Below are 26,246 nucleotides of genomic sequence, written 5' to 3' on the forward strand. Positions count from 1 at the left end.
TTAAGGACTATGACTAGATAACAAATATATATATGTGTGTGTGTGTGTGTGTGTGTGTGCGTGCGTGCGCGCGTGCGTGCGTGCGTGCGTGTGCGTGTGCATGTGTGTGTGTGTGTGTGTGCGTGTGTGTGTGTGTTAATATGACATGTTATGAGACATTAATTTGAACACTGATGGATGTCTAGTTTTTACAGCTTTACTTTATCTGTTTTGTTAGTAATGGAGGGCTTTTTTTCTTTGCACATCCTTATTAGGTAGAGCAATAATTCTCGACCTAATTGCATAAAAATAATAATGCCTTATTAAAATGCATCTCAACACATCTTCTTGATTGAGGAAGTAGAGAAGGAGTGATGGACGCGGTGAGAAGAGAGCAAGCAGCAGATGGACATGCTGCAGATGACTTTGTCCACATTGAACAATGCTGGTATTTTTAGACCAACAGACGTTTAGATATCCTGGAGTGCAGGGACTATTTACTCGTAAAGATGGCAGCAACAGGATGTTGCTCATACATTGGGTTGTTTTGGATGTCTGACATTTGCAGAGATGACTGCTAGAGCAAACTGTTCTGTCAGGTTGAAGCATATTTACAAAGGAGCAGCGAAAATAGCATTACTGTATGTTTATTGTTTATTTGGCTGGTCTGGTTGTGAATAATCATCTGATATGAAGTCACCCCTTTACATTCTGTTATCAAATAAGCAACCTAATGCTGTTTTTGTCTAATGAAATTATATGTTAAATGTAGCTAACTGCATAGTCTTAAAGGTTAAATCTGTCACGCCTAAACAAGTTGGTTGTCTTCATGACTTTTTTTGAACAATTCCCTAAAGCCCAACTAATTACAGGCAACCGATGTTTCACAATCAAAGTCCTGATTGGGAAAAGGCCAATAACAGAAAGCTGTGTTCTCACGAGTCGCTGAATTCAATACTTGATCTCATAATCTAAAGTTGTTAGATTAGAAGGAACCGAAGCTCAAAATGCTGCCAGTACTTGAATTGTGTGTTTAAAAAAAATCCTTATCCACAAAGTCGATTGATTCCTCAACGTTTTACTGCAACAGCAATTGCTTGAACCAAATGAGAAACTAGTTGTGTGCTAAAAGCTCATCTGTCAGTCTGACTAAAGCCAAAGCCAGAACCTCACTGTTAATCATTGTTTACAACCATACACATTACAATAAGATACTCATTAAGGTTAATATTCACCTCACATAAGAGTTTTAAAGATTCTCATTCACAAAGTGTTCAAACTCTTTGTATCTGAAGAAGGCGTGGCTTTCTGAGGGATGTTGGTAAAGACTCAAACGTGTCAAACTCTGATTTGCCTAACTTGGCCAAAACTTATAACATTGTGGTTTAATAGAACAAGAATTACTTCCCGATTTATTCAGTTTCTAGCTGACTCTCGAACCAGCCATTTCGGGAACAAGCATTTTTGAGACATCTCTTTTGACCTCCAGTCAAAAACCTCTCTGCGACGTTGCAAGCTGATACAGCCAAACAGCTCTTTTCAGACCTATGTCACCTGTCAAACATCCACCTTAGATGCAAATAAGCATTCCAGCTTCCTGCCTTCACCTGGAGGGATCTCAGACTGGATGGGTCCTGTCGGAGCTATCTACGGGCTCCTGATATCAGAAGTTAACTCCACTGGCAGTGGCCAGCACGACCCCCCGGATCGAACGAGAACCTCCACACAAAGGGTGCGTAGACATTGGCACAGATTGTGTTGGATAGTTTTTAAATAAACAACTCTCTAGTTATAAACAACAACAAATTATTTTACAACCCAGACTTCACAATCTCTTTCAGATATAAATAATTGGCTTTGCTAAACATCTAGCTTCCATTACAACATTTCACACATCACATTAAATCACTCCATATCCAGTACACCAAATCTCATTATTCATATCTTGTCATGTATAAATTATTGGTTTAGGAAAAATAATTACATTCATTTTATAAACTATACCTGACTCTGAATTAATACGAAGTGTGTTTATGGTCCCTGAAGAAGCAACGCCATATTAGATGCCAAGTTTCCTTCTACGGGAACCCATGAGAACAAAATACATTTACTGATTAGTAACAAAATGGTTACAAATTTTTCGTCATTCTTAAATGTTGTTGTTTAACACATTTACCTCTTCACTTGTTTCCAGTGATGAAAGGGTGTAGCGTTCAGCAATGGTCAGTTTAGGCACTGTTTGACCTTTCACCATCTATTCAACTTCTGGTCAGAAAGGAGACGCAACATTGCTTGTGTTCCCTTTAAATGAGTCTGCTTCACACCAGCTGGGATTCTCTGCTAGTCTGAAAGATAAACAATAACTTTCTTTCCCCAAGGTCCCATCTGTTTGCCTCCAGAAGAAAGAACTCCATTTTGAATCAGTTGCTAAATTCAAGAATGATTTAATTAATAAATATGAACTCCTTCTATGACTTATAATCCAGATAATCATTAAATAAACATTTGTTTATTACTACTTATAATATTATAATAAAATGAAATGCTTCATTAATCTGTGCACACTGAATGGATGTTAGATTATGTTGTCTACTAGAACCTGCAATGTGTTCACCATGTTTTGACGACAAAGGTCCCACACCTGCATCCACACAATAACAAGTACAGTTAAGTTAAATCCGTGACACATACTTAACCTTTTACCCAGATCAGAGCCTTTGGATCAAAGAAGGCGTGTTTCTGACATTCTTGGTAATATCCTCAAACTTGTCAACTTTTGGTTGGCTACACAATCATAACATCATAACATTAAAACCAGATTACGCTGGTGATTCTTCAGTTCAAGAGAGAAGCTTCAGGCTGGCCATCTGTAGCAAAACCTCTTTAACCATCAAAGATTTTGACACGTTGTCAAAACCTTTTTGCATCTACAAAAGCTGAGACAGCAAAATAGTTCAAGCTGAAACAAGCTGATATTGTTCTACTCCTTAAGAGTTATTCCTGAGATGCAAGCTGATCCCAACCTGTGCTGCCTGGTGACAACTCTGGACTGGAGAAGTCGGTGCTTGCGGTCAATCTACCGGACCTGGGTGCCCAGAGGTCATCCGACCTCTCTGACCTCTGGATCCGTGACGAGGGTCATCAAAAGGGTGAGGTAGAAGAACACAGAGAGATTGCGCCTGGTGTGCTTCTGATGATATTAACTTCATAGCTTAAGCAATCCAAATTATTTTTCATCTGGAGATGCCGCTTTCAGAGATAAGGAAGTTCTGACCCACACTATGTTCACACATAGGTTCCTACATCACATTTAGCTTCATCCACTCACAGTAAATGCTTAGTTCACTTGTCAAGTTGTAATGGTTATAAAATAAATTCTTACTTTTATAATCCTGACTCTTTTCTGAATCAAAACGAAGTGTGTATAATTACTTAATAAAGCAAAAATCATATAATCTTCCGATTAAGCCCTATAATCTTCTGATATTTACAATAAAGACCAAGCAAGGTAATATTGTATATTTATACAGAATATCAAATAAATAATACATTTGCCTCTGCTACAAGGGAGTCTGATGCGCTTGTTATTTGGCTAAAATTTGCACTCCCCAGGCTTTTTGACCCTAATGACTATCTATTGGTAAGGTCTTACTCCAACAAAAAAATATTGCTTGCTTGCAACAATTTAAGTATCTACAACCAGCTATTGCCAGGGAAAATACACACTGTCACTTCAAAAACACAAATGCACATGATAGGTTTCATTTTTTGTTTGTTTGTTTGTTTGTTTAACCACAGTGAAAATAATAACATACACTAGGGGGTGCTAAAAGCAAGGACACTGCAAAGTGTGCCTTTAAAATATAAATACATAACAAGTGTAATCATTATAAAATTATCATCCAACCATTAAAAGTTTTGCTCTATCCAGTCCTTTCTCAGAAAGTCAAGATGATAAACTCTCATGAACATCTTAAACCAAAGCTGAAGACCTCTTTTCACACCGTTTTTGTTTGAACTGCTTCAACATGCAGCTTTGCCTTGTTTTACTCCTTTTTGTCTTAAAAATAGCATTAAAACTTAATTCTGTTCTTGCGTTTTACTTGAAAACCATTGCAACTTCATTTTTAACATAAATAGAAATGTTCTTTCTGCCTGTTAATGTGTGGAAATTATGGCATAACACAACAAATATAGTTTAGCTGTGGTTTTTGACATTTCATTGATATTTCATCCATCTTCCCACTAGTAACCATACCTGTTGTAGGAATTTAACCTGCAATTAACCCCATTTACTCTGACAGAAATATTTTTGGAAGAAATGAGAAAACTCAGATTAAACTCACACCGACACAGATCAAACGGGCAAGCACAAAAGCAGAGGGCTGTCGCTGCCCAACAGGTGTGAACAAACACGAGCTGGACTGAAGAAAAGCTACTTCATGTTTTAGTATTCTGTAGGATTATCTGGTTTCTTTTGTTTTAATTTATTTTGCCTTCAAGTTATCTGTCTGTTTGGAAATGTTCATGAAGGTAGTCACATCTGCCATGTTTTAATGGTATTCCGTCAAAAGTAATGCAAACATTTTTCCTGAATTGGGCTTTAAGTAACCCTATCCTGATGTTGAAATGTTGAAAGTCACACAAGTGAGAGCATGTAGTAAAAAAAAGATTGTTTTTTTGTCACTCCCAAGGCTCTGCCCCACTCAAGCTGAGCTCTGACAGCTGCAACCTCACAGAAAATGGCTGCACATTGCTCACACCTGTAACATGTGATGGGCTTGTTTACACCATCTTATTATTTGCATTGTGAATCAGATGCTGTGAGAACAAATGGTGTGCAATACGTGATGCTGAAATCAGGCGCAGTTCCGTTCTAATGAATCACGCCATCTGTTTTGTTCTCTGTGTATAAAGGATTTTATGAGAATACTCTGAAATAAAATGACTTTTTAAAGTCAGTTTATCAAAAATAAGTCATAGGTAGACTCTTTTTTTTAATCATCAGAAGTGAATTAGTGACCTCAAGGAAAAAAGAGCCTTTAATATACACTCATTGGTCACTTTATTGGGTATAGCTGTCCAACTGCTTGTTAACGCAAATGACTAATCAGCCAATCAGATGGTAGCAACTTAATGTATTTAGGCACGTGAACATGATCAAGACGATCCGCTGCAGTTTGAACTGAGCTTCAGAATGGGGGAGAAAGGTGATTTAAGTGACTTTAAAAGTGGCATGGTAGTTGGTGCCAGACGGGCTGGTCTGAGTATTTCAGAAACTGCTGATCTTCTGGGATTGTCCCACACAACCATCTCTAGGGTTTATGGAGAATGGTCCAAAAAAAGAAAAAAGAAAAAAAAAATACATCCAGTGAGCAGCGGTTCTGTGGGGGAAAAAGACCTTGTTGAGGTCAGTGGAGAATGGCTAGACTGGCTCAAGCTGATAAAAAGGCAACACCAACTCAAATAACCACTCGCTACAACCAAGGTAAGCAGAAGAGCACCTCTGAATGCACAACACGTTGATCCTTCAGTGAGATGGGCTACAGCAGCAAATCTCACCGGTTGCCACTCTTGTCAGATAAGAACAGGAAAACTGGAGCCACACTTTGCACAGACTCATAGAGGAAGAATAGAATATTGAGAATATATTACCTGGTCGGATGAGTCTCAATTTCTGCTGCAACATTCGGATGGTAGGGTCAGAATCCGGCGTCAACAACATGAAAGCATGGATCCATCCTGCGTTGTATCAACGGTTCAGGCTGGTGGTGTAATGGAGTGGGGAACATTTTCTTGGGACACTTTGGGTCCCTTAGTTCTAACTGTTCATTGTTGAAACACCACAGTGTACTTTAGGCTTACTCTAGGTATTGTTGCTGACCATGTCAATCCCTTTGTGACCACAATGTACTTCCAGCAGGATAATGTGCCATAACATAAAGTTCTAATCATCTCAGAATGACTTCTTGAACATGACAATGAGTTCACTGTACCCATGTGGCCTCCACAGTCACCAGACCTTAATCCAACAGATCACCCCTGGGATGTGGTGGAACGAGAGATTCACATAATGGATGTGGAGCCGACAAATGAGCAGCAACTGTGTGATGCCATCATGTAAATATGGACCAAAAATCTCTGAGGAAGTACCTTATTGAATCTATGACACTTTATAATTTGAGTGTGTGTGTGTGTATATATATATATATATATATATATATATACATACATATATGCATATATTACTGTATACATGGTAAAAGGTTAAGAAGAGTTCAAACTGATAAATAAATGTTACCTCTATTAAAAGCACCATGGCATATTTTTATCATTAGACCATGGTTATGGAAACTTTTTTCACTACAGTTGAAATTTGTTGAATGACGGTCACGTAGGCATTGTAGTACAATATTCTATCCAATCTGCCCGAAATAGTTTCTTTTTCATCTTAAAAACAAGCATTTGTGCAATCACAAGACCTTAGATGCCTAAAAATCTACATCGTTCAAATATTTTGCACAACACTTTTTATATTTTCAGCTTATCTCTAAAGCTAAGATGTTCTTTGGCAAACTTTTGCAGTAATCAGTTGCGTAGGAACAATTTGGAGATCAAATGAATGTCAGCTTATACATTAGTGAGCAAACGCTAAAAGCTTTCTCATATGTCTGCAGAGAACAAAGCTATTCTAGTTCTTTGTCTTTGAGATAATCTATGACCCAAAGCATGAACTCATGTCAAACATGTTATATTTAGAGGCTGGGAAAGACAACGCTGTAGTTGCTTTTAGGAGAAAATACTCAACATCTGCTTGTCGTGCAACCAAACATGCATTTATGTCCCCCTGATTATATGTTTATCTTTACCATTCAAATCCAAGCTGTCAAAATGCTTCCAATCCAATCAAGCCTCCAGTTTTTCTTTCAGTATCTTTAAAAAAAATGATTAAAGAAAATAAATACTTCTGCAAAAATTTCCTCTGAAAAGCAGAGCATTACATATCTATCCGTGTCTTTTTGACTCGGAGCTCTTGTGGTTTGCAGCGATGGATCGTTCCGCTGAGTGCTCAGTCTTGTATTGAATTGGTCCCCTAAATTGCTGTCGTAAGAAGTGGTCCAAAAGACCCCACAGAGCAGATTTCTGCACTCGAGTGTCAGATTTTCATCACACACGCGGTATTAGTGATAAGGAGCCGCGAGATGAAGGAATCAGTGAGAAGAAAGAGAAAGATAAAACAAGAGGTGCTATTTGGTGCTGCTTACGTTGCAGCCACTGTAGCTGTATCAGCAGGGGGTGGCCATCTTACAGACGGTAGAAGAAGCTGAAATTATTAGGGAAATGTCAACAAAGCTTTGTAGGAATCAGCTTTTCATCATGTGAATTTTTGTGAAAAATGTATTTTAATTATGTGGCATTAACTATGGAGTGGGGCAGAAGCATCAGTGCAAGTGTCCATGACTGACAATTCCTTATAAAAGCTTGTAAAATTCAGCCAATTCTTTGCACGGTTGTTTATTCCCTCCCCCTTGTTCCCTCCACAGGTGGGGGGTGTCTACAAGGCAATCAAGGCTTTCAAGCACAGCACGGCGATTAGGCTTCTCTCTAGCCAAGGTAAAATAATAGACGCCTGTTGCTGTTTCTGTATGTCCGCAAAGTGTGAAAGTGCGAGCGTGAATGCAGACGCAATAAAGGAGCAAACGTGGGAGGGTGAGCATTTTGTGAGGACTTGGGTGGAGATAAGAAAGGTGAGTCCCTTCTCTCTCCCCTGTCCTCTGTCACTCTCACTCAGAGCGAAGTGAGGAACACCATCTCCTCGTCTGACTCTTCACATCTATCTAGGGTTTGTTTAGGCTGCAGGAAAGCTGCAAGAAGAAATTTAAAATCTGGAGAGAAGAGGAAAGAAATTATAGAGCAAAAGAAAGTTGAATTGAAGTGCAAAGAGGAGCTTTTTCTAGTTAAGGTAAGATTTTCTCTATGCTGGTTTAATGCATGCACTTAATGTGCAGAGAAACAAGTAATTAAATGCGCATTTTTTTTATCCTGATTATGAAGCAAAATTTTTTGAAAGTTATTTAGATGATTTCCTACATATAAGTGTTATTTTTCATCAATTTCAGGGCATATGTTATATGTTATGAGCTTTTTAAATTGTAAGATTAAGAGAAAAAGAATGTTTAATTATTGAGGTGCTGAAAGACTCAATTAGAAATGACGGTAAATGTTTCTAATTTACAATAAACGGCAATTAGTGGCATTTCTTAGGTTTGGGTGTTTAACAAAGGGAGATTGGAATTTTTTTAAATGAGCAGAAAAATAAAAGTATTTGCATTTAAGTGAGAAAAAATGAATTAATGTACAAATATGTGATGATTGATTTATGTAAACTTAATAAATAAACAATTCAGGTTAGGAACTAACTTCTAAAATGTTATATTTTTCACCCAAAATACTTTTGGATTTTTTTTGGACAAAGATTTTGAGAGAAAATTTTAAATTATATTACATAAATAAATAAATAAATAAATAAATAAATAAATAAATAAAACAGGAAATGCAGAATAAATCTGTTTGGATAAAATAGGTAAAGTGGCATATAAATTAAGCTGCATCAATATGAGCTGAGCAGTCATGTGAGTATATTGAATAAAGGAGGTAAATATGAGGTTTTTGTTGTTTGTCTTGTAGTTTATTTGTTTGATTAAGCTAAGTAATATTGCAGACAAAGCTGGTGTTAGAAAAATCAATAAGCACAAACAATAATCCAGCCAATGAGTAAAAATCCTAAACAGTCAGATCTTTATACACATTTGGTGCAAATATCATATTAATATTTTCATTTATTTGGTAAAGTGTGAATGTTTTCACGCAGTTATTTTTTACAAGAAAAAATAATTATAAATAAATGAATTAATTAATTTAGTTAAGATAAACAGATTTATTTTTGTATTTATCTTTTTTTTTTTACTTAAAAAAGACAAGAAAGTTGTTCCTGGTGATACTATTAGAGAGGCTTGACCTCTGTTAATGAAATGGTCAGGAGGCGATAATAGCATTTAGCCAGTTGATCATTAGCCCTGCAGAAACGCCAGGGCTGCAGTGGGACATTCCTGATTGGAAAACACAAAATGTCAGCATCTGGCTTGGAGTGTTTTGCATTTTTACTGACAATTATGCATTGTGTCTCGCAAAAACCAGACTGAAATAATGAGGGACACCGTTAGTTTGCCTCTTTAGAATTCCATGGAATCACCTTTGCCCTCATTTCTGTTTCACATTTGTCCAGTCTTTGCCTCCAGCTGCGTGCAGAAGCCTCAGCGCTTTTAGAGTGACTGACATGCAAAATTCATGCAAACTGCTCAGAGTAGGAAATGTCAACAGAGTCGGGGGGGGGGGGGGGGGGGCAATACTGAATGTGAAGTAATATAAAGAAAGGAGAGCAGACTCAACTGGATGAGAGAGCACCTATCCTTCCTCTTTTGCATTTTGAGGGTGCTCAATTCTCATCACGCTTCACAAATTAGCCGCAGGGTCTGGATGATTTTCACAAAGGCCATGGCAACAGCGTTACTAGGCGAGGGTGGGATCCTTCGGAGCTATTAGATAAGGTAGACGTTGGGAGACCAGATGAGATCAGAGCACATACCCGTGATGGGGATTACGCACGTGTGTTTTACAAATTAGGACCTGAGGACACGCTGCAGTCTGCTGCTGAGTCTAGCTAGCTCTGCATTAGAGAAAGTCGTGGTTGCTGACAAGTTTCAAATTGAGCATGGAGAATTTTCTAACAGGATCTTCAAGCTGATTGTGATGATGCTACCATACACAGACTGAGTCACTGAAGGGGATCCATCTGTTTATAAATTGATCATCTATCTGAATCAAGATGGTTTGATTTGGCTGCAGCATCAATCTTAATCCAGACTTCATTACCGTTCTTCAGGATTTCTGCACAGACAGAACAGTCTGATGGGCAGTTAATGGACTTGATTTATTTCTAATTGAGATCATTAACCTTAAAGGAAAGTAGAATAAAACATTCATTATTAGCCACATTGGTATAGAATATATGTAAGGAACTCATTTCATTAACTTTTGGTGGATTTTATCATGTGAGCGCTAATCTTTTAAAATTATTAATGTTCTAATAAGTCAAACGTTATAAAGCAGAACTGGAATCGATCTGGTTACAGTCACGAGTAAACAGCTAAATGCATGACTCACAAGTATCTGCTCTACAGTTACCAAAAAGAACAACATACAATTATGAGAACATGTTGTGCTTCTCTCAATGTTCCCTAATTCAAAACCCAGAGGGAGGCTGGCGCTTTGTTTCTACAGACAGCTATGCCCTGCATGGCATGAATGGCACCCGGGGAGGCTTTGATCACGGTGTCCTCTGTAAACCCTGTGATGCTATCCACAAAATCACATCGCTGGGTAGAGATGTTTTTGAGTAAATATTAAACTTTAAATTGATGCCATATGCAAAGATGGTGGGTAAACGAGGAGCAGAAGGGGGCGGGGTGGCTTTCACACCTTTATTGGGCATGTTGCAGAACATTCTGCACACACCGTACATCAAATGTTAAGGCAAGCCATAAAGGATTAAGAAAAGCTATGAAGCCACTTGAACAAATGTTTATTCCACTGAAAAGTCATGCAAGCAAGACAGAAAAAGGGCTTAAAAGACAATAAAAGATCAACCATCCAAACAAAAAACCAGAGTTGTCATTCACAAAGCTCACCTTTCAGATGTAAAAGCTAAAACCTAGCTGTCTTGACTTCAAAACAATATTTGTAAAATATACAGTCAGCCACCTGAAGAAGAAGAAGAAGAAGAAGAAGAAGAAGAAGAAGAAGAAGAAGAAGAAGAAGAAGAAGAAGAAGAAGAAGAAGGTATCTTTTATATAACACCTCTCAAAATAAAAATCATGAGGCACTTCACATGAACAAAATTGAAAACTAAAAAATAAAAATGATTAAAAACATCATATAAATGGGAAGATGTGCTACTGAGTTTCTTTCTTTCATTTACTGCAAAAACCTTGAGGTAAATTCAATTATAGGAGTTATTTTAACATCAATTTGTTCTGTAGATTAACTGGAGCCATAAAAAATGGTTACTCTGGACTTACTATCCAAAGAAGGTCAGTGACTAAAAAATGTATTCATTTAAATACAGAAACTCTTACTGACTGTCTGTCAGTCCGTCTGTCTTTCTGTTTGTTTCACTGTCTGTCTTCATTTACATACAGAAACTCTGTTTGTCTGTCTGACTGTCTGACTGTGTCTGTCTCACTCTCTGTCCATCTGTCTCACTGCCTCTCTGTCTGTCTGTCTTTCAGTTCTTTGTTTTTTGTATATTCATTGTTTTTGGTCTTGTATACCCCATTAGTTTTTGGAAGTGAATGTTCAAGGGAATTCTTAAATATCTTTTATTCAGAAATAAATAAATAAATAAGAGCCTTACACACATGAGTTTTGTGAGATGCTGATCACTAGAGAAACTGTTTTAACAAAAAATTGTTGTACGTTCCAACATTCGACAGTAAGAGCCTTTTACGAGACAGATAAAGAGTTTTCATGTTTACTAGCACATAAAATCAGACCAGCAAAAAACACACAGGACTAATCACCATAGAAAGAATGTGCCAGTGTAAAAACGTTATTATTTTTATTTAAAAATGCCATCAACACATAACTTGTTTTTTATTATTATTATCATTTGTTATATCATTTTTTTGGCTTATTAGAACATCTGAAGGGTTTTCTGCTTGTTTGACATTTCTAATTGTATTGTTCTGCATAGAAGTGTGACCTGCATGAAGCTATTTCAGTGCATCGTGACTGTTTAGTGACCTGTTTATGACAGACTGAGCTTCCTGTGTTCATCATGCTGTTGGAAACCATCAGCAACAGACTGACGCAAGTTAATGTAGTATTTATAGAACTGGATCGGCTTGTGCAATTTGATTAACTTTTTCAATTTATGTGCATTTGAATTGCATTTCTACACACACACACACACACACACACACACACACACACACACACACACAATCTTTTTGGTTGCTACATCAATTATCTTTATTGGAAACGCTGATCTATCGCTAAAGGTCACGCATTTTTTTGAAAGAGAGAAGTTGACATTCACAAAAAATATTAAGCTTCATGGACAGAGAGTTATTTACTCTGTAGCCATTGCACCTGTTTGCTCTTTTATTAACTGCCAAAACCTAAAGGCCACATGTTGGTGGGGAGCAGCTATGTCGGCCCTTCGCTTCATCAGCATGTGGCTTCCAAGTAACAGAGAAATGTCATCAAAAGAGATCAAAATTCAACTGCAGTTAATTCCTAATGTTTTTTTTTACTTTTGCCTCGAGAAAAATAACATGTGAGCAAGTAACTGATACATTTAGTTTCAACTACATTTCGATCTAAACCATTTAACGTTTTGACTAAATAAAGGTTAAGTTTCTTAAGGCATGCCCTTGACAAAATATCAGAATATGTGAAGAAGAATAAGTTATTTATTTATGAAAATTCTGTAGGCTCCTTGAATTTGTTTTCTGGCGCCATGTTGATGTTTCTTTTCTCATTAGGCTCCCCTAGTGTTTGGGAGTAATATTACAACAGCTTCAACCAACATTCTGATAGCAATCTTCTTCCTGATCAAGTGAATAATCTAATGAAGTAGTAGTAGATCGCTTCATCAAAGATGCAATAATAGGATCAGATATTGTTAAAGGCATCCTGTGCAAATTTTTCTTATTTTAAAATTGTTTTCCTGAGCCAGTATGTTCTAAGATGACCCTTTAAACAACACATTCTCACACCCGAAGCAGCTAACACTGACAATGGGTGACCAAGCGTTTGTTTCTGATAAGCATCTGGAGGCGCCGCAGGGTGCCAGAGCGTTGCTTTACGATGGCCACGGTAAAATGGAGATTTCACTGAATTGTGACTTTTTCTCTCTTGCTATTTAACCTTCCCCTCACCCCTTTCCTAACCTTAACCCACTTGCGGATGCAAAATTTTTGTTTCTTGTTGTATCGTCCCTCTCAAACACGGTTAACAAGAAGTTTAGAATGAGAAACTGGTTTATGATTAGGATGGGAATAAGGGGAAGGTCAAGAGGTTAGAGCAGGGGTGTCAAATATGCAGATCCGGCCCGCAAGCGAGTTAAGTCCGGCCCGCGAGATGGTTGTGTAAACTTTATTTTCCTACTTTACAATGTAGAGTGAAAATGAACTTATCTTTGTGAGCAAGTTTTCTCTGTAATGAGTATAAATAAAACAAAGCTGCGCTCAAGGCTCACACAAGAACTTGAATCACATCCTGAAGTTGGCCACCACTCAGGATGTGACTTCTGATATTGATGCGCTGGTGAAAGCTAAAAGATGTAAAGTAAAATGAGTCAAATATACTTTAAGTGCTGCATGAAACTGATCTAGCCATGTGATCTGTAAGCTCTTTGAAACTCTAAGGAATGTTTTTTTTTAATTGATTGATTTTTTTTAGTTTTTTTCAAATTTTCAAGTACACTTCAGGTGTCGTACTTGTACTATTTTGGATACACTGTCCTCAGGCTCCAGCTTTGTTTTATATTGCTTGTATTAAAACAAAGAAAACAATCTGAAGTTGTTTTTAATTTACTGGTCCGGCCCACTTGGGACTAGATTTCCATCAATGTGGTCCCTGAGCTAAAATGAGTTTGACACCCCTGGGTTAGAGGTTAAATGTCATTGAAATGTTTGTTTTCCTGCGGGCTTCGGAAACCAATGCTTTGGCACTGTGTGCCGCCTCCCGACACATTGAGGCTGCCAACTCATCAGAAAGAAACGCTCGGTCACCCATCGTCAGTTTTAGCCACTTTGGGTGTGAGAATGTGTTTCTTTACATGGTCATGAAATATCACTCACACCCCCACTGCCACCCTGTGGCCAGATTACCGCACATGGTTCGGTCCCTGTTGGACTTATTAGTAAAGTGGAGCTGACAGGCCTGGTGCTGGAATACTGAAGCCTGAGGAGACATTTCAGCTGTTAGATTAGCGTGTTAAAATGACAAATGCAGGGTGAGAAGAGGAGTTTCACTTTCGTCTTTGCAAAAGGACACTAGGGGGTGCTAAAAGCAAGCCAAAACTACTTGTATCTTTTTATAATAGAGAAAACAGTTCTACCTCTCAGTTTTATGTATTATTTGTTTATTATAACAGATTTATTTACTTTTTTATCTGAATACTTTCAGTTATAACTTATACTGATCATGGACTAAATCATTGTGAATCTGTTTAAGGTGCTTGTGTATCTTTAATAGATGGTATGTTGGCAGCGTATTAAGCTACCGTATTCATCGTATCAGCCAAACAGACCAGACACGTATGACTATAAAACTGTGTTTCTTTGCCGAACACACACATACATATATATATTTTTTTTTTCTCTCTCTCTCTCTCTTTGATGCTGTTAAGCTGGATTACTCCATAAATCTAACAGCTGCACTCAGCAGCAGCCAGAAATAGGAATTGGCAGCCATTTTAGAGCACAGCCACCATTGACTAAAATGTGTTAATGCATGATACATTGCAATGCAATCATGTGCAACAAAAAATAAATACATAAGATGAAATGCTGGTGAAATGATGCTTTCTATGGTGAAAAGTTACAGGAACTTTTAAAATATTTTTCATTTCCCAAACTCAAGATAACTACTGAGGAATGATTAGTTTTTCATGACAGCTTGGAAAACACAGGATATGCAGGTGAGATTCATCATGAAAGTCAGTCTTGCATGAAGATCCATCTGTCCATGGGTATCACTTTTTTGTAATAAGTAAAGCCGACTGAACACACCGTGCTGTGTGATATTTGGAAATGAGAAGAAAAACACAATAGTTCATACAGGATCAAAATCCAGCAGAGTCAAAGTTTTGTGACGATTTTTGAATAAATCAACAGAGCAATCTGAATATGTCACTGAGTGTGACTTTACCCTCCAGATGGTGCTATTATGGCATCGGACATATAGGAGCTTAAACTGTTAGCCTGTAGTTACACTGTAATTACCAGTGAAATGTGCTCACTACCAGTAATTTATTTGTCTCTCATTTTTAAAAAAAATCTGTTTCCCTCTGGGTGGGAATTAGTCCGCCAGCAGAGGACTTTATATTTTAGTATGTTGTGCATCAGCATGATATTTAAAGTTTCGACACATCAGGGCTTTGTCTGAAGTACAAAACATTGCATCATCAACTAGATACAACACGTATAAGAAATATAAACCAAGATATAGAAAATAACGTAAGCACTTGTGCAATCAACTTTAAGGTTTTACCGAGCAGCATGAACAAAATAGTTCGAGAGAGAGAGAGAGAGAGAGAGAGAGAGAGAGAGAGAGAAAAAATGTCCACAGCTTCTCTGAAAATCAATACAAAGCACAGGAGAATATAGAGGGAAAGATAAGGTGGGTAATAAAAATCTAAAACATTTACAGATGGGCATAATATGTTGTACAGAAGTTCTAAACAAACCAAAGGATGTGATAGACTTTAAAGCAGCTGTTGTTCCAGTCCATTGGATGTCGCTGACTTGTCAGTCAAACTACTGGAAGGACTTTAAAGCGACAATATGCAAATTTTGCATGTTTTAAAATAATTTTCTTGAGCCAGTGTGTGCTAAAATGAGCCTTTACAGAGTTAATGAAAGATCACCCAGCCCCTATCGCCCCCTGTGGCCAAAATGTTCTACTTGCAACCTGAGAGATTCCAGGCTGCATTTTTCTGAGTTAGAAGAAAATTGAACTGACATACCTGGCACTGCAGTCTAGTTCCTGCATGTTTCCTGTATGTTTTAGATCATGAACACAGCTGATTTGTTTAATTTAGTGATGAACCACTTCTGTAGACACTAATGAAGGCTGGGGAGACGTTTCAGCTGTTGGATTCAGATGTTAAAAAGACCACAGAGACAATGAGGGGATACATTTTGCTTTTGATGTCATGAACAGAACTCAGAAGACCCGTGAAGATGCCAACACAGTAAAAATATATAAAAAAATCTTTTATTTTAGGCAGAGTTACCAGGAGGGTGAGGCTGGAGACAGAGTCGGTAGGCAGGCTAATGTCCAAAAGGCAGGCGGAATACAAGGCAGGGGTCAGGCACAGAACGAGGTCCGGAGGCTGAGATCAGGCAGGGTAGATGGCTGGAGAATTACTGGCAGGGCTGTAATAATGTGGCAGGGAACTGGTGGTTTGCTGGTGAATATATAGTAGGGGAAGCAGGTGTGTAAGAAGAGCTGATGAGTGAGGAGCAGGTGAAGTGGATGAAGCTGATGAGGTGTAGGTCAAGTTGCTGTGGAAACCAGGGCTTGGCTTGAGCTTGGTGAAGGGACCATGTGAGCTGAATGAAGGTATAATGAGGAAGTGGAGGAGGGTGAAGGACGGGAGTCATGACATTTGGTTCTACAAATGGACACTAGGGGTACTAAATTCAAACCAAAACTCTCTAGTCTCTCTTTAAAACAGTTTCATAATTTATTATTTATTTATTGCCTATTATAGGCTCTGAATATGTATAAAACTGAAGATGTTGATGTCAATGTGTGTGTTTCTTTTTTAATATATTTATTCAGAGGTTGGACTCCTGACACCTGTTTACACGAGGATCAGTGACCAGGGCCGTGAACAGGCTTATGTCATGAGGCAGGCTGACAATACAAGAATCATCTGCATACTTGATGATAGACCTGTTACCACACTTGCTCTGGTGCATAATTATGTTGAGAATAGACTATAAAGGTGACAGCACCATTGTGTTTGGGTAAAGAACAAGCTGAGTCCTAGTTTCAGACCCAGAGTTGCACATTCTCTGTCCTGAGGACACATTGGTGTCCTCCAGCAGCAGAGTCAATAGGGTGAACGATGTCTGGGTTTTGCTCCTTGAGCTCTTACTTCTAAACTCAGTTTAATATAAGTGCTACTACTTTAAATGTGTGCTGAATCATCTTTGAGATCCCAGAATAATCTTTGGAATGTGATCTTTGGACTTTACGTTCATATTAATTTCTTCTTCTTTTTTTATCTTTTGCTTTATTTCAGGTCTATCTGTTGGAACATGGATATCTTCCTGGATAAGAGTTTTGCTGTAACTCCAAATGGCAGCCATGAAACAGCAGGAGCTGAAGACAGCAAGGGCCAAGGACTCAATCACAGTGACCCGTTGGACATGTTCGTAGGCATGGAGCTTCTTCAGCGGTTCAGGCCTCTCTTCCTGCCGCTCTACAGCCTCGTAGTGGTCGTAGCTGGTGTTGGAAACACGTTCTTGCTGGCTTGCATCTTGGCTGACAAAAAACTTCACAATGCCACTAACTTTTTCATTGGCAACTTAGCTGCTGGTGACCTACTGATGTGTCTGAGTTGTGTTCCGCTGACTGTGTCTTACGCCTTCGACAGCCACGGCTGGGGCTTTGGAAGACCTCTCTGCCATCTGGTTCCCTTGCTGCAATGTGCCACGGTGTTTGCTTCAGTGCTCTCCCTCACTGCTATTGCAGTTGATCGCTATATTGTTGTAGGTAAGAACCTCACCATGAAGTCTGCTGAACTTTGGGCAATTTTACAGTATGTGTCACGGAAGGAATCGTGATTGAATTTGAAATCAGATTACCTTGATAATGTATTGCCATAGCAACATCAATTTGCACATCAGTATCCATAAAGACTATTTGGACTCCAATGAGTCATGGTCTGTCACAGTCCAAGAAGCATCTGTTCACGGTCTGCATGTTAATCAAATACTTACCTGATTTTAATGGACTTTCACTGCCTTTGAAGATCACATGAAGTTTTGTAGTTAGGGACTAAAACATAACTGAAGAAAACAGATTGTTGACAAATTATGTTTTATATATTTATGTTTAATTTTTTTTACATTATTTTTTACATTATTACCTTCATTTAGGTAACATCAATCAAAAAGAAGTTTGGTGTTTTGGTTCAAAAATGTTTTTATCTGTTCGTGCAACTGAACTCTTCAGTTTAATATCTATGATGACAGAAGTGTGTGTGTGTGTGTGTGTGTGTGTGTGTGTGTGTGTGTGTGTGTGTGTGTGTGTGTGTGTGTGTGTGTGTGTGTGTATGCGTGCATCAGTGCGAGTGTGTGTGTGTGTGTGTGTGTGTGTGTGTATGTGTGTCTATGTGTGTGTCTGTGTGTGTCTGTGTGTGTGTGTGTGTGTGTGTGTGTGTGTGTGTGTGTGTGTGTGTGTGTGTGTGTGTGTGTGTGTGCGTGTGTGTGTGTGTGTGTGTGTGTGTGTGTGTGTGTGTGTGTGTGTGTGTGTGTGTGTGTTTGTGTGTGTGTGTGTGCGTCAGTGTGTGTGTGTGTGTGTGTGTGCGTGTGTGTGTGTGAGTCTGTGTGTGTGTGTGTGTGTGTGTGTGTGTGTGTGTGTGTGTGTGTGTGTGTGTGTGTGTGTGTGTGTGTGTGTGTGTGTGTGTGTGTGTGTGTGTGTCATCGACATATGAATATTGGACAATGGGTTTTCATAGCCTCCAATAACACGTTTTTGAAGAAAAATGGGAGGTGGCCACCACCGCCATTTTGACCATGTCACAGGTTCCGTCAAGCCCAGACAATTCCACAAAAGGGAAGAGAGGTGGAGCTGAGGGTGGGGCTGTAAGGCTGGGATCAACTGACGACACCCGGTCGAACTAGCTACAAGCTAACCTGAAGCTAACCCAAAGCTAATGTGGAGGTGGGAGCTAAGCTAACGGAGGTAGCAACCTAGCTACAACCGGAGTTAACTGTGCACAACACCAGAGCTTCTGCGTCAGCGATACGCCGGGCTGACTGCTGGGTAAAACCGGTTGGAACACAGAGGTCTCCCGAGAGCTCCACAAGCCGGCAGCCGCATAGCAGACAAGCGCCGCTGCCAAGGCCGGATTAACCATAAGGGCAACTGGGCAATTGCCCAGTGCCCACGAACTCTAAAGGGCCCAGGCCCAGGGTAGCAAGGGCACGAGCAAACTACTGTATCTGTAATCTCCCGCTTTATATTAAACTAGGGTGACCATATATGGCCTAGTACACGTCCTCTTTTCCCCCGACATGTCCACTTTTCACTTTCTGTCCGGGGCATCCGGGGGGTTCTTGTATTGATGAAAATATCCGGCTTTTCATCCAGGGGCAGGGATCGAATTATGGGGGAGCTGGATATCCTACACATCCAGGGGAGCCGGAAAAAAACGTTTCTACCTATATTACATCATTTATGGACTCTTTTTAGCAGAAAGAGCAGCACAGCACTGATCGTTGTTGTGCAGTGCTCCAGGCAGCTGCGTCCAGCGCACGGTCCATTCTCAAAGTGGTGCAACCAAAAAAACTATAATTAGCACAAGGTCGTTCATGTCCGCACATGTTCTCTATTTTCTGTCTTATTTGTGCCTGAAGCGCTCTGCTACTGCGGAGCTCATCACCTGTGCCGCGGTGATTTCACCTCACTGACGCAGCATCGAAACGCGCTCTCCGCTTTGTGGTCAGGAGATCCCTTTGATCGGCTCAGAAGTAACTGATGAGGTGAAAAAGTAAGAATCCAGGCAGCAGTTTTTCTGGAGAGTTTAGAGGAGATGCAGGAAGATGAGAGACAGACAGGACAGGAAAATAGTTAAATAAAAACAAGAAAACAAAGTAAAATGTAGGTGGATTTATCTCCACTACAAGTTTTTACCTGTATAAAACAATAAGTTACACACATGTCATATTTATACATCTGATACAATTCAGATCACATTCAAAACTCAGTCACACACCCAGGGCTGTTTCAAGACATTTTGGGGGCCAAGGCTAAATGACCCCCTCCCTGACTTTGAACGTCAGTTGAGAGTCAGTCTCGTGCAGACTGACCAATGAAGAGAGGGCCTCAAGTTAAGACCCTCTCCTCAGTCCACACGAGGTGGGTCAAAGGTTACCCTGAGCGGGTTACGTGACATCAGGCATTCAAGTATTGAGTATATTTACTGCATATTACAGTAAAATATTCTGTGTGTGACCATATCATGGTGATCCTTGGGTCGTGATGATGGGGCCCTTGAATATTGTTGCCCAGGGTACAACAAAGTGTTAATCTGGCCCTGGCCGCTGCGATCTAAGATGCGCAGAGCTGCCGCTGGGGAGAACCGGGTGGAAAGGTTTCCATCCCAGAGCTCCACAAGCCGGCAGCCCGCCCAGCAGACAGAAGCTGCGATCAGACAGAGATGCGCCGGGCTGCGGGGAGGGGAGAAACGGGTGGAAAACATCGGTCTCCGGAGAGCTCCACAAGCCGATAGTGGGAACCCAGCTCCACCAACATGTTATATATCAACCCATTTTCTAAAGTGCAGCATTATGTTAAATGCACTGGGTTTTACCCTATTACATTTAAATTTCATGGTTAAACAGTACATGTTAAAATCTAAGCTCAGCTCGGCAGTGACCTAAAGTACATAAATAGTGGAGACTCCTTGGACGCTCTATTAGTGCAATTAATGCCACAGCAAGTCATTTTGTCCAACAATTGCACAAATAATATCCAAAAAAGAACGCACAAACGTTACAACTAATGGTCTAAGTTGAGAGACTGAAAATGACCAAACAGTTTTCAGGCGAGGCCGAGGCTCAGACTGAGGCCTTTCCACGGAGCTAGCTCTGTGGTGTCGTGGGTCTGATGCTCATTAATTATACAGAATTTTAGGCTTTTAATACACTTAAACCGAAGAGTGAGAAAAAAAATTCACCCCCCTCAGAGTTGTCATGAGTGTAAACTAGATCATTTAAACAAAAAACATGTTTTGGTACCAGGCTGTAAACATGTTTATTTCTGCTGTGAAATTGGTATTTTTAACATGGGAGTCAATGAGGATTTGCTCGCTTCTGACACCAGCTCCCAGTGGAGGAGGGTGGAACTGCAATTTATTTCATTTCCGTATTTGTTTCAATTTCTCACCTGCATTGTGGGGGTTTGATCTGTGTGTGTGTGTGTGTGTGTGTGTGTGCGTGCGTGCGAACGTGCGTGCGTGCGTGCGTGCGTGTGTGTGTGTGTGTGTGTGTGTGTGTGTGTGTGTGTGTGTGTGTGTGTGTGTGTGTGTGTGTGTGTGTGCGTGTGTGTGTGTGTTTTCTCCTTTGGTAAAATTTAAATAACATGAACCACTGCCTTTCATTCAGTTTAGTCTTTGACTAGACATTGTTCTTACTTTATCATTTGTAACATTGTTCTTGTTCCAGCACACCCAGTAAGGAAAAGGATTTCTGTGTGGGGCTGTGGTATGGTGACTTTGGGTGTTTGGCTTTTATCTCTGGCCTTGGCAGCTCCTCCATCTTTCTACACTCGCTACCTGGACCTGCGTCCAAGTGGCATCGACCTGGTGGTGTGTGAGGAATTCTGGCCCGATAGTGGCAATCTACGGTTGTTGTACTCCTGCTTCATTCTGATAGCCTCCTACATGATCCCGCTGCTGTCAGTCAGCGTGTCCTACTGCGCCATCACTGTGAGCCTGAAACGCTATTCAATCCCCGGGGAGCCCTCCAGCAGCCAGCAGCGCTGGAGTCAAAGAAGAAAGAAGACCTTCTCTCTGTTGGTGGCCTCGGTTCTGGCCTTCGCTCTGTGCTGGCTGCCTCTCCAGGTAAAATCAGAGCTGAAACAGCTAGTTGCAGAAAGTTATGCTTTTTAAATCAAAATGGTTTGGGTAAACTTTTTAGGACTTTTTTGAAAGTCAAGCTTGCATGTTACTTCTTTTTCTGTCTACCAGCAAATTATAAACCCAAAAGCAGAAAAGTGGCTTGAAATGAAACTTTTGTTGCCAGGAAGATCATTAGATTTCATGCATCATTTATAGAGAAGGGCCATCATCAAGTTCCCATGTGTGAAAAACCATTATTACTCCCTCAATGATCCGTGAAGGCAGCAGAAAGGTTTTGTCATTGCTGACTAGAGAAGACAATATAGTAGCTGATAAGATCAGTTTTGCTCTCACAGCTTATATGCAGACCAGAAATAGTTTATAATACGTTGCAACAACGTATATTTATATACATCTTTCATGAATATGTCTGTAGTTGTTAAGATATATGTCGTGACTTTGCAAAGCATTTAAAAAAATTAACTTCATAAGTCTAAGCTTGTATGTTGAAAACAAGGTCAAATTTAAAGTTTTGGTATAATTACGAATAATTACTAATATTCCCTTAGGAGGGACAGTGTGTGGGAGTTTGCCCAACCAATCTGCATGTGTTTTGAGGATTTGGAGAAGGCATCCGACCACGTCCCTTGGGGGCCATGTAGGGGGCCCTGTAGGGGGCCCTGTGGGGGGGTACTTCGGGGTATGGGGTACCGGGACCCTTGATATGAGCTGTCAGGTCCCTGTATGACTGGTGCCAGAGATTGGTCCACATTGCCAGCAGTAATTTGGAGTCATTTCTGGTGAGAGTTGGACTCCGCCAAGGCTGCCCTTTGTCACCGATTCTGTTCATAACTTTATGGACAGGATTTCTAGGTGCAGCCAAGGTGTTGAGGGGATCTGTTTTAGTGGCCTGAGAATTGAGTCTCTGCTTTTTGCAAATGACGTGGTCCTGTTGGCTTCATCAGACAGTTCGCTGGAGCGGTTTGCAGCATATGTGAAGCAGCTTGGATGAGAATCAGCTAATCCAAGTCCATGGTCTTGAGTCTGAAAAGGGTAGAATGCCTTCTCCGGGTCATGGATGAGGTCCTGCCCCAAGTGGAGGAGTTTTAGTATCTCGGGGTCTTGTTCACGAGTGAGGGAAAGCTGGAGCCTGAGATTGACAGGTGGATTAGTGCTGCGTCTGCAGTGTGTTGTACCGATTTGTCGTGGTGAAGAGACAGCTGAGCCGTAATGCAACGCTCTCGATTTACCAGTCGATCTACATTCCTACCCTCACCTATGGTCACAAGCTTTGGGTAGTGACCAAAAAAATGAAATCACAGATACAAACGGCCTAAATGAGTTTTCTCCGCAGACTGGCTAGGCTCTCCCTTAAAGATAGGGTGAGAAGCTCAGCCATCGGGGAGGTGCTCGTAAAAAACTTGCTGCTCCTTCACATCGACAGGAGCTAGTTGAAGTGGCTTGAACATCTGGTTAGGATGCCTCCTGGATGCCTCCCTGGTGAGGTTTTTTTGGCCACGTCCAACCGGGAGAATACCTAAAGGAAGACCCAGGTAACGCTGGAGGGACTTTATCATTTGGCTGACCAGGAATCGCCTTGGGATTCCCCCGGAGGAGTTGGCCCAAGTGGCTGGGGAGAGGGGAGTCAGGGCCTCTCATCTTAGGCTGCTGCCCCTGCGACCCGACCCTGGATAAGCAGCCAAAATTTTTACATCAGTGAAACATAAGTTTTAATATAGTTATTAAAAATTAGGAACAACGTGTAAAATTATTTGTTTTGTTTTTTTGACAAACTTTGTGTTTCTTCTTTTATTCTGCAGGTGCTCAACCTGCTGCTGGACCTGGACCCAGACTTCCTCATAATAGGGAAACGCTACATAAACGTCCTGCAAGTTTGCTGCCATTTAGTGGCAATGAGCTCTGCATGCTACAACCCCTTCATCTACGCCTCACTGCACAGCAAGGTCCGCATGCATCTGAAAGGCTACCTCTGTCCCTGCCACAGTCGTCAGATGGAAACTGCAGCCAGACCAACATCCAGGAGCTGAACTTTTAGTACATTGTCTGGAGCAACTCCAACCATGCAGAGCTTGTTTGTACTCACAGCATTCACCCGAATACAAATGTTAATGCTCATGATGTGAGAAAAAATACAGCACTGCTGCTGAACTTTCATTTTAAATCATCCCTCTTCGTGCTTCTCCAGCATTTTGTGATTTTGAGACGTTTCATCTTCTCTTGTGCCTCACCAGTACTAAGGCTTCTTATGAAGAAGTGTATGCACACAAAAACAGCATGATGATGAATTTGAGGATGACGACGAAGGAGAAATAAGCCATCCATTTGGTCTTTTTGTGCTGAAGGGCTGCTTTCGTGGACATTAAGCAGATCTGGAAGCTTTATAAAGCCCAGCAGAGGCAAAAGCCAGCCCTGAGGCTGAGCAGCGGTGCAGAAGACGCACGCTGGAGGCTGAGATCGGGGGTGGTTACACTGGTTAAAAGACCTGATTATACTTGCAGTAAACACTTCAGGGAGCTGGCTGAATAATGAATTCCTCTCATGGATTACAGGCCAAGAGAGAAAAAGTGCAAGTGAAATGATTTTTTTCCCTTTGGTAAATGTCTACTTTTCAGTATTTTTTTCCTTGACATACAATAATTGTATCCATTATGTTAAATGCTTGTTGATTTATTGTGGGGAATTTATTTTCTGTTAATTGGCTTTCATTTCTCAGTAATGAAAGCAATTCTATTTATGTTTTTGTATATATTCAGTATATATCGTCCCTTTATGATGAAGAACATCAAAAAATTGACGGTTGAAATGTGACACAAATGACACCCGGCCAGGCCGGCATTTCAAATAAAATGGACATCACAATTAACTGAGGAACAGTCAATGTTTTGTTTCTGTCTAACAAAATAAACAGACTTAATACTCAGCTTAATATTCGAGGCACGAGCAATGCAGTCACTCTTAAGTATCTCTGTGCTGACAGCACTCTGAATGACTTCCTATCAAACATGAATAACAATGTCAGAGCTCACATATTAATTCTACTTTAGGCCAGAACAAAGGTTAATGTCATCAAACTTGTTTGTAATGAGAATTGATTCTGTTCAGTTTTCCAGACAGTTGATTAGGACTTTGAAAAGGGTTTCGTTTTCCCGGTGTTAATTAAGATTTTTAAAAAGCATAAAAAGCAAAAACAAGCTTCATAATAAAAGCTTAAACACAATTTGTTTGTTCATGTTACCGGTAGAGGAGCAGAAATACCCAGCGTAGCGTTACTGAATTTGTTGCTCCCTATAGCCAATGGTGCTGATGCCCGCTCTCACATTTTAACTGTCAAATTACTCTGCTTCTTGCCTGGCAGCTGGTTTTCCATATTTATTTATAAAATTTCTCTGACTAGTTTTGAGACAGAATCCAGCTTTGCCGATTTAGTTTTTCTTTTTCATTCTAACGCTTTTTAGGATCCATACTTTGATTTGCAGAACAGGCTGTTTCTCAATCAACGTACCCCAGCCAGCACACACATTGGGCCCAATATGATATAGATATGGGCAAGCCGTGTGGGTCTCACCAGGGTTTGTTCGCAGTTTCCAAGGTGACCCCAAAACAGGGGCGTGTCCAGGGAGTGGCCTGGGGTAGCACATGTCACCCTTGGAATCTGATTGGCCACCCCAGGTGCCACCACACTAATTTCCCTTTAAATAGGCTTTTCATTGTCCACAAAGGCTTGGGGGTAAAGCAAAAAAAGCATAACCATTGGTGCCACCCATGCACAAAGTTGAGCCTCACCTGGGCCACCCCATTTTAAAAGATCTGGACACGCCACTGCCCCAAAAGGGTTTGCCGCAAAGAGTCAAACCCTCTGAAAACCCATATAGGGCCCGTTTAAATCCATGTGAGCAAAATATTTTTTGAGAAAACCCCTTTGGGGCTACTATGAAAACTACAGATAAACCCTAGTGGGATCCATACAACTTGCCCTAATGCATCCCAAATGGGGCCCACTTAAATGTGCTGGCTACGTCCTTGTGAAACATCATCAACGATGGCCCAGTTGCTGTTCCAATCCTAAGTATGTATCATGGCAAGTTTGCTCAAAAATTCCCTTTTGCTCAAAGTTTCCATTCTTCTGCAGACTTGGGACATCAAAGTATCCCACATTGCATTGCGTCGCAAACCGTTATACTTCTAACGTCAGAAACGAAAGCTAATAACTGTAATTTTTGATATTAGAAATACAAATAAAGAAATATGACGTTGTCTGTTATTGTAAATAAGTGCATGTAACCTGTCAAATTTGCTGTCTATATTTGGGTTTTCCTCATGATGTTAATTAGCTAAGCCTCTATCAAAATAAAAGCAGCACAGCTCTGTTTTGATGAAAAAGAAAAGTTTTACTCATTTAAAAGCAGTACATACTGCTTGGGTCCACATGAACCCAAGGGATAAACCATCAACCTTGCTCAGTGGTCAACTTTCCTGGCGGGGTCACCCATGAGGAGTGGAAGGGTTAAACAAAAATGAGCATCCAGATAACAAATGCAAACATTTAGAAATATTTAAAAATTGCTGAATTGTAAATGGGCTGCATTTTACATAGCACCTT

General features: G+C 40.2%; 1 protein-coding gene across 2 annotated transcripts; it reads left to right on the plus strand.

Moving 5' to 3' along the window:
- Positions 1-7,411: 7,411 nt before the first annotated feature.
- si:dkey-202l22.3 (7 transmembrane receptor domain-containing protein) lies at positions 7,412-26,167 on the plus strand. 2 transcript variants are annotated; one of them, XM_054743380.2, is made up of 4 exons: positions 7,412-7,942; positions 17,081-17,553; positions 21,315-21,628; positions 23,446-26,167. In XM_054743380.2, exons 2-4 carry the CDS (start codon positions 17,097-17,099, stop codon positions 23,671-23,673), a joined length of 999 nt encoding a protein of 332 aa, XP_054599355.1. In that variant the 5' UTR covers positions 7,412-7,942; positions 17,081-17,096; the 3' UTR covers positions 23,674-26,167. The 2 variants fall into 2 exon arrangements, with proteins under 2 accessions (XP_054599355.1, XP_015806970.1); XM_015951484.3 differs by having other exon boundaries at positions 7,415-7,942; positions 21,231-21,628; positions 23,446-26,166.
- Positions 26,168-26,246: the final 79 nt, after the last annotated feature.

This window comes from Nothobranchius furzeri, chromosome 13 (genome assembly GCF_043380555.1).
Source record: "Nothobranchius furzeri strain GRZ-AD chromosome 13, NfurGRZ-RIMD1, whole genome shotgun sequence".
Classification (NCBI taxonomy): Eukaryota; Metazoa; Chordata; class Actinopteri; order Cyprinodontiformes; family Nothobranchiidae; genus Nothobranchius; species Nothobranchius furzeri.

Bases quoted from the DNA above. Each gene is read 5' to 3' on its own strand.
- si:dkey-202l22.3 (XM_015951484.3), top strand. From the start codon at position 17,097: ATGGATATCTTCCTGGATAAGAGTTTTGCTGTAACTCCAAATGGCAGC. The intron at 17,554-21,230 runs GTAAGAACCTCA...TTCTTGTTCCAG, and splicing joins TGATCGCTATATTGTTGTAG to CACACCCAGTAAGGAAAAGG. The intron at 21,629-23,445 runs GTAAAATCAGAG...TTTATTCTGCAG, and splicing joins TGTGCTGGCTGCCTCTCCAG to GTGCTCAACCTGCTGCTGGA.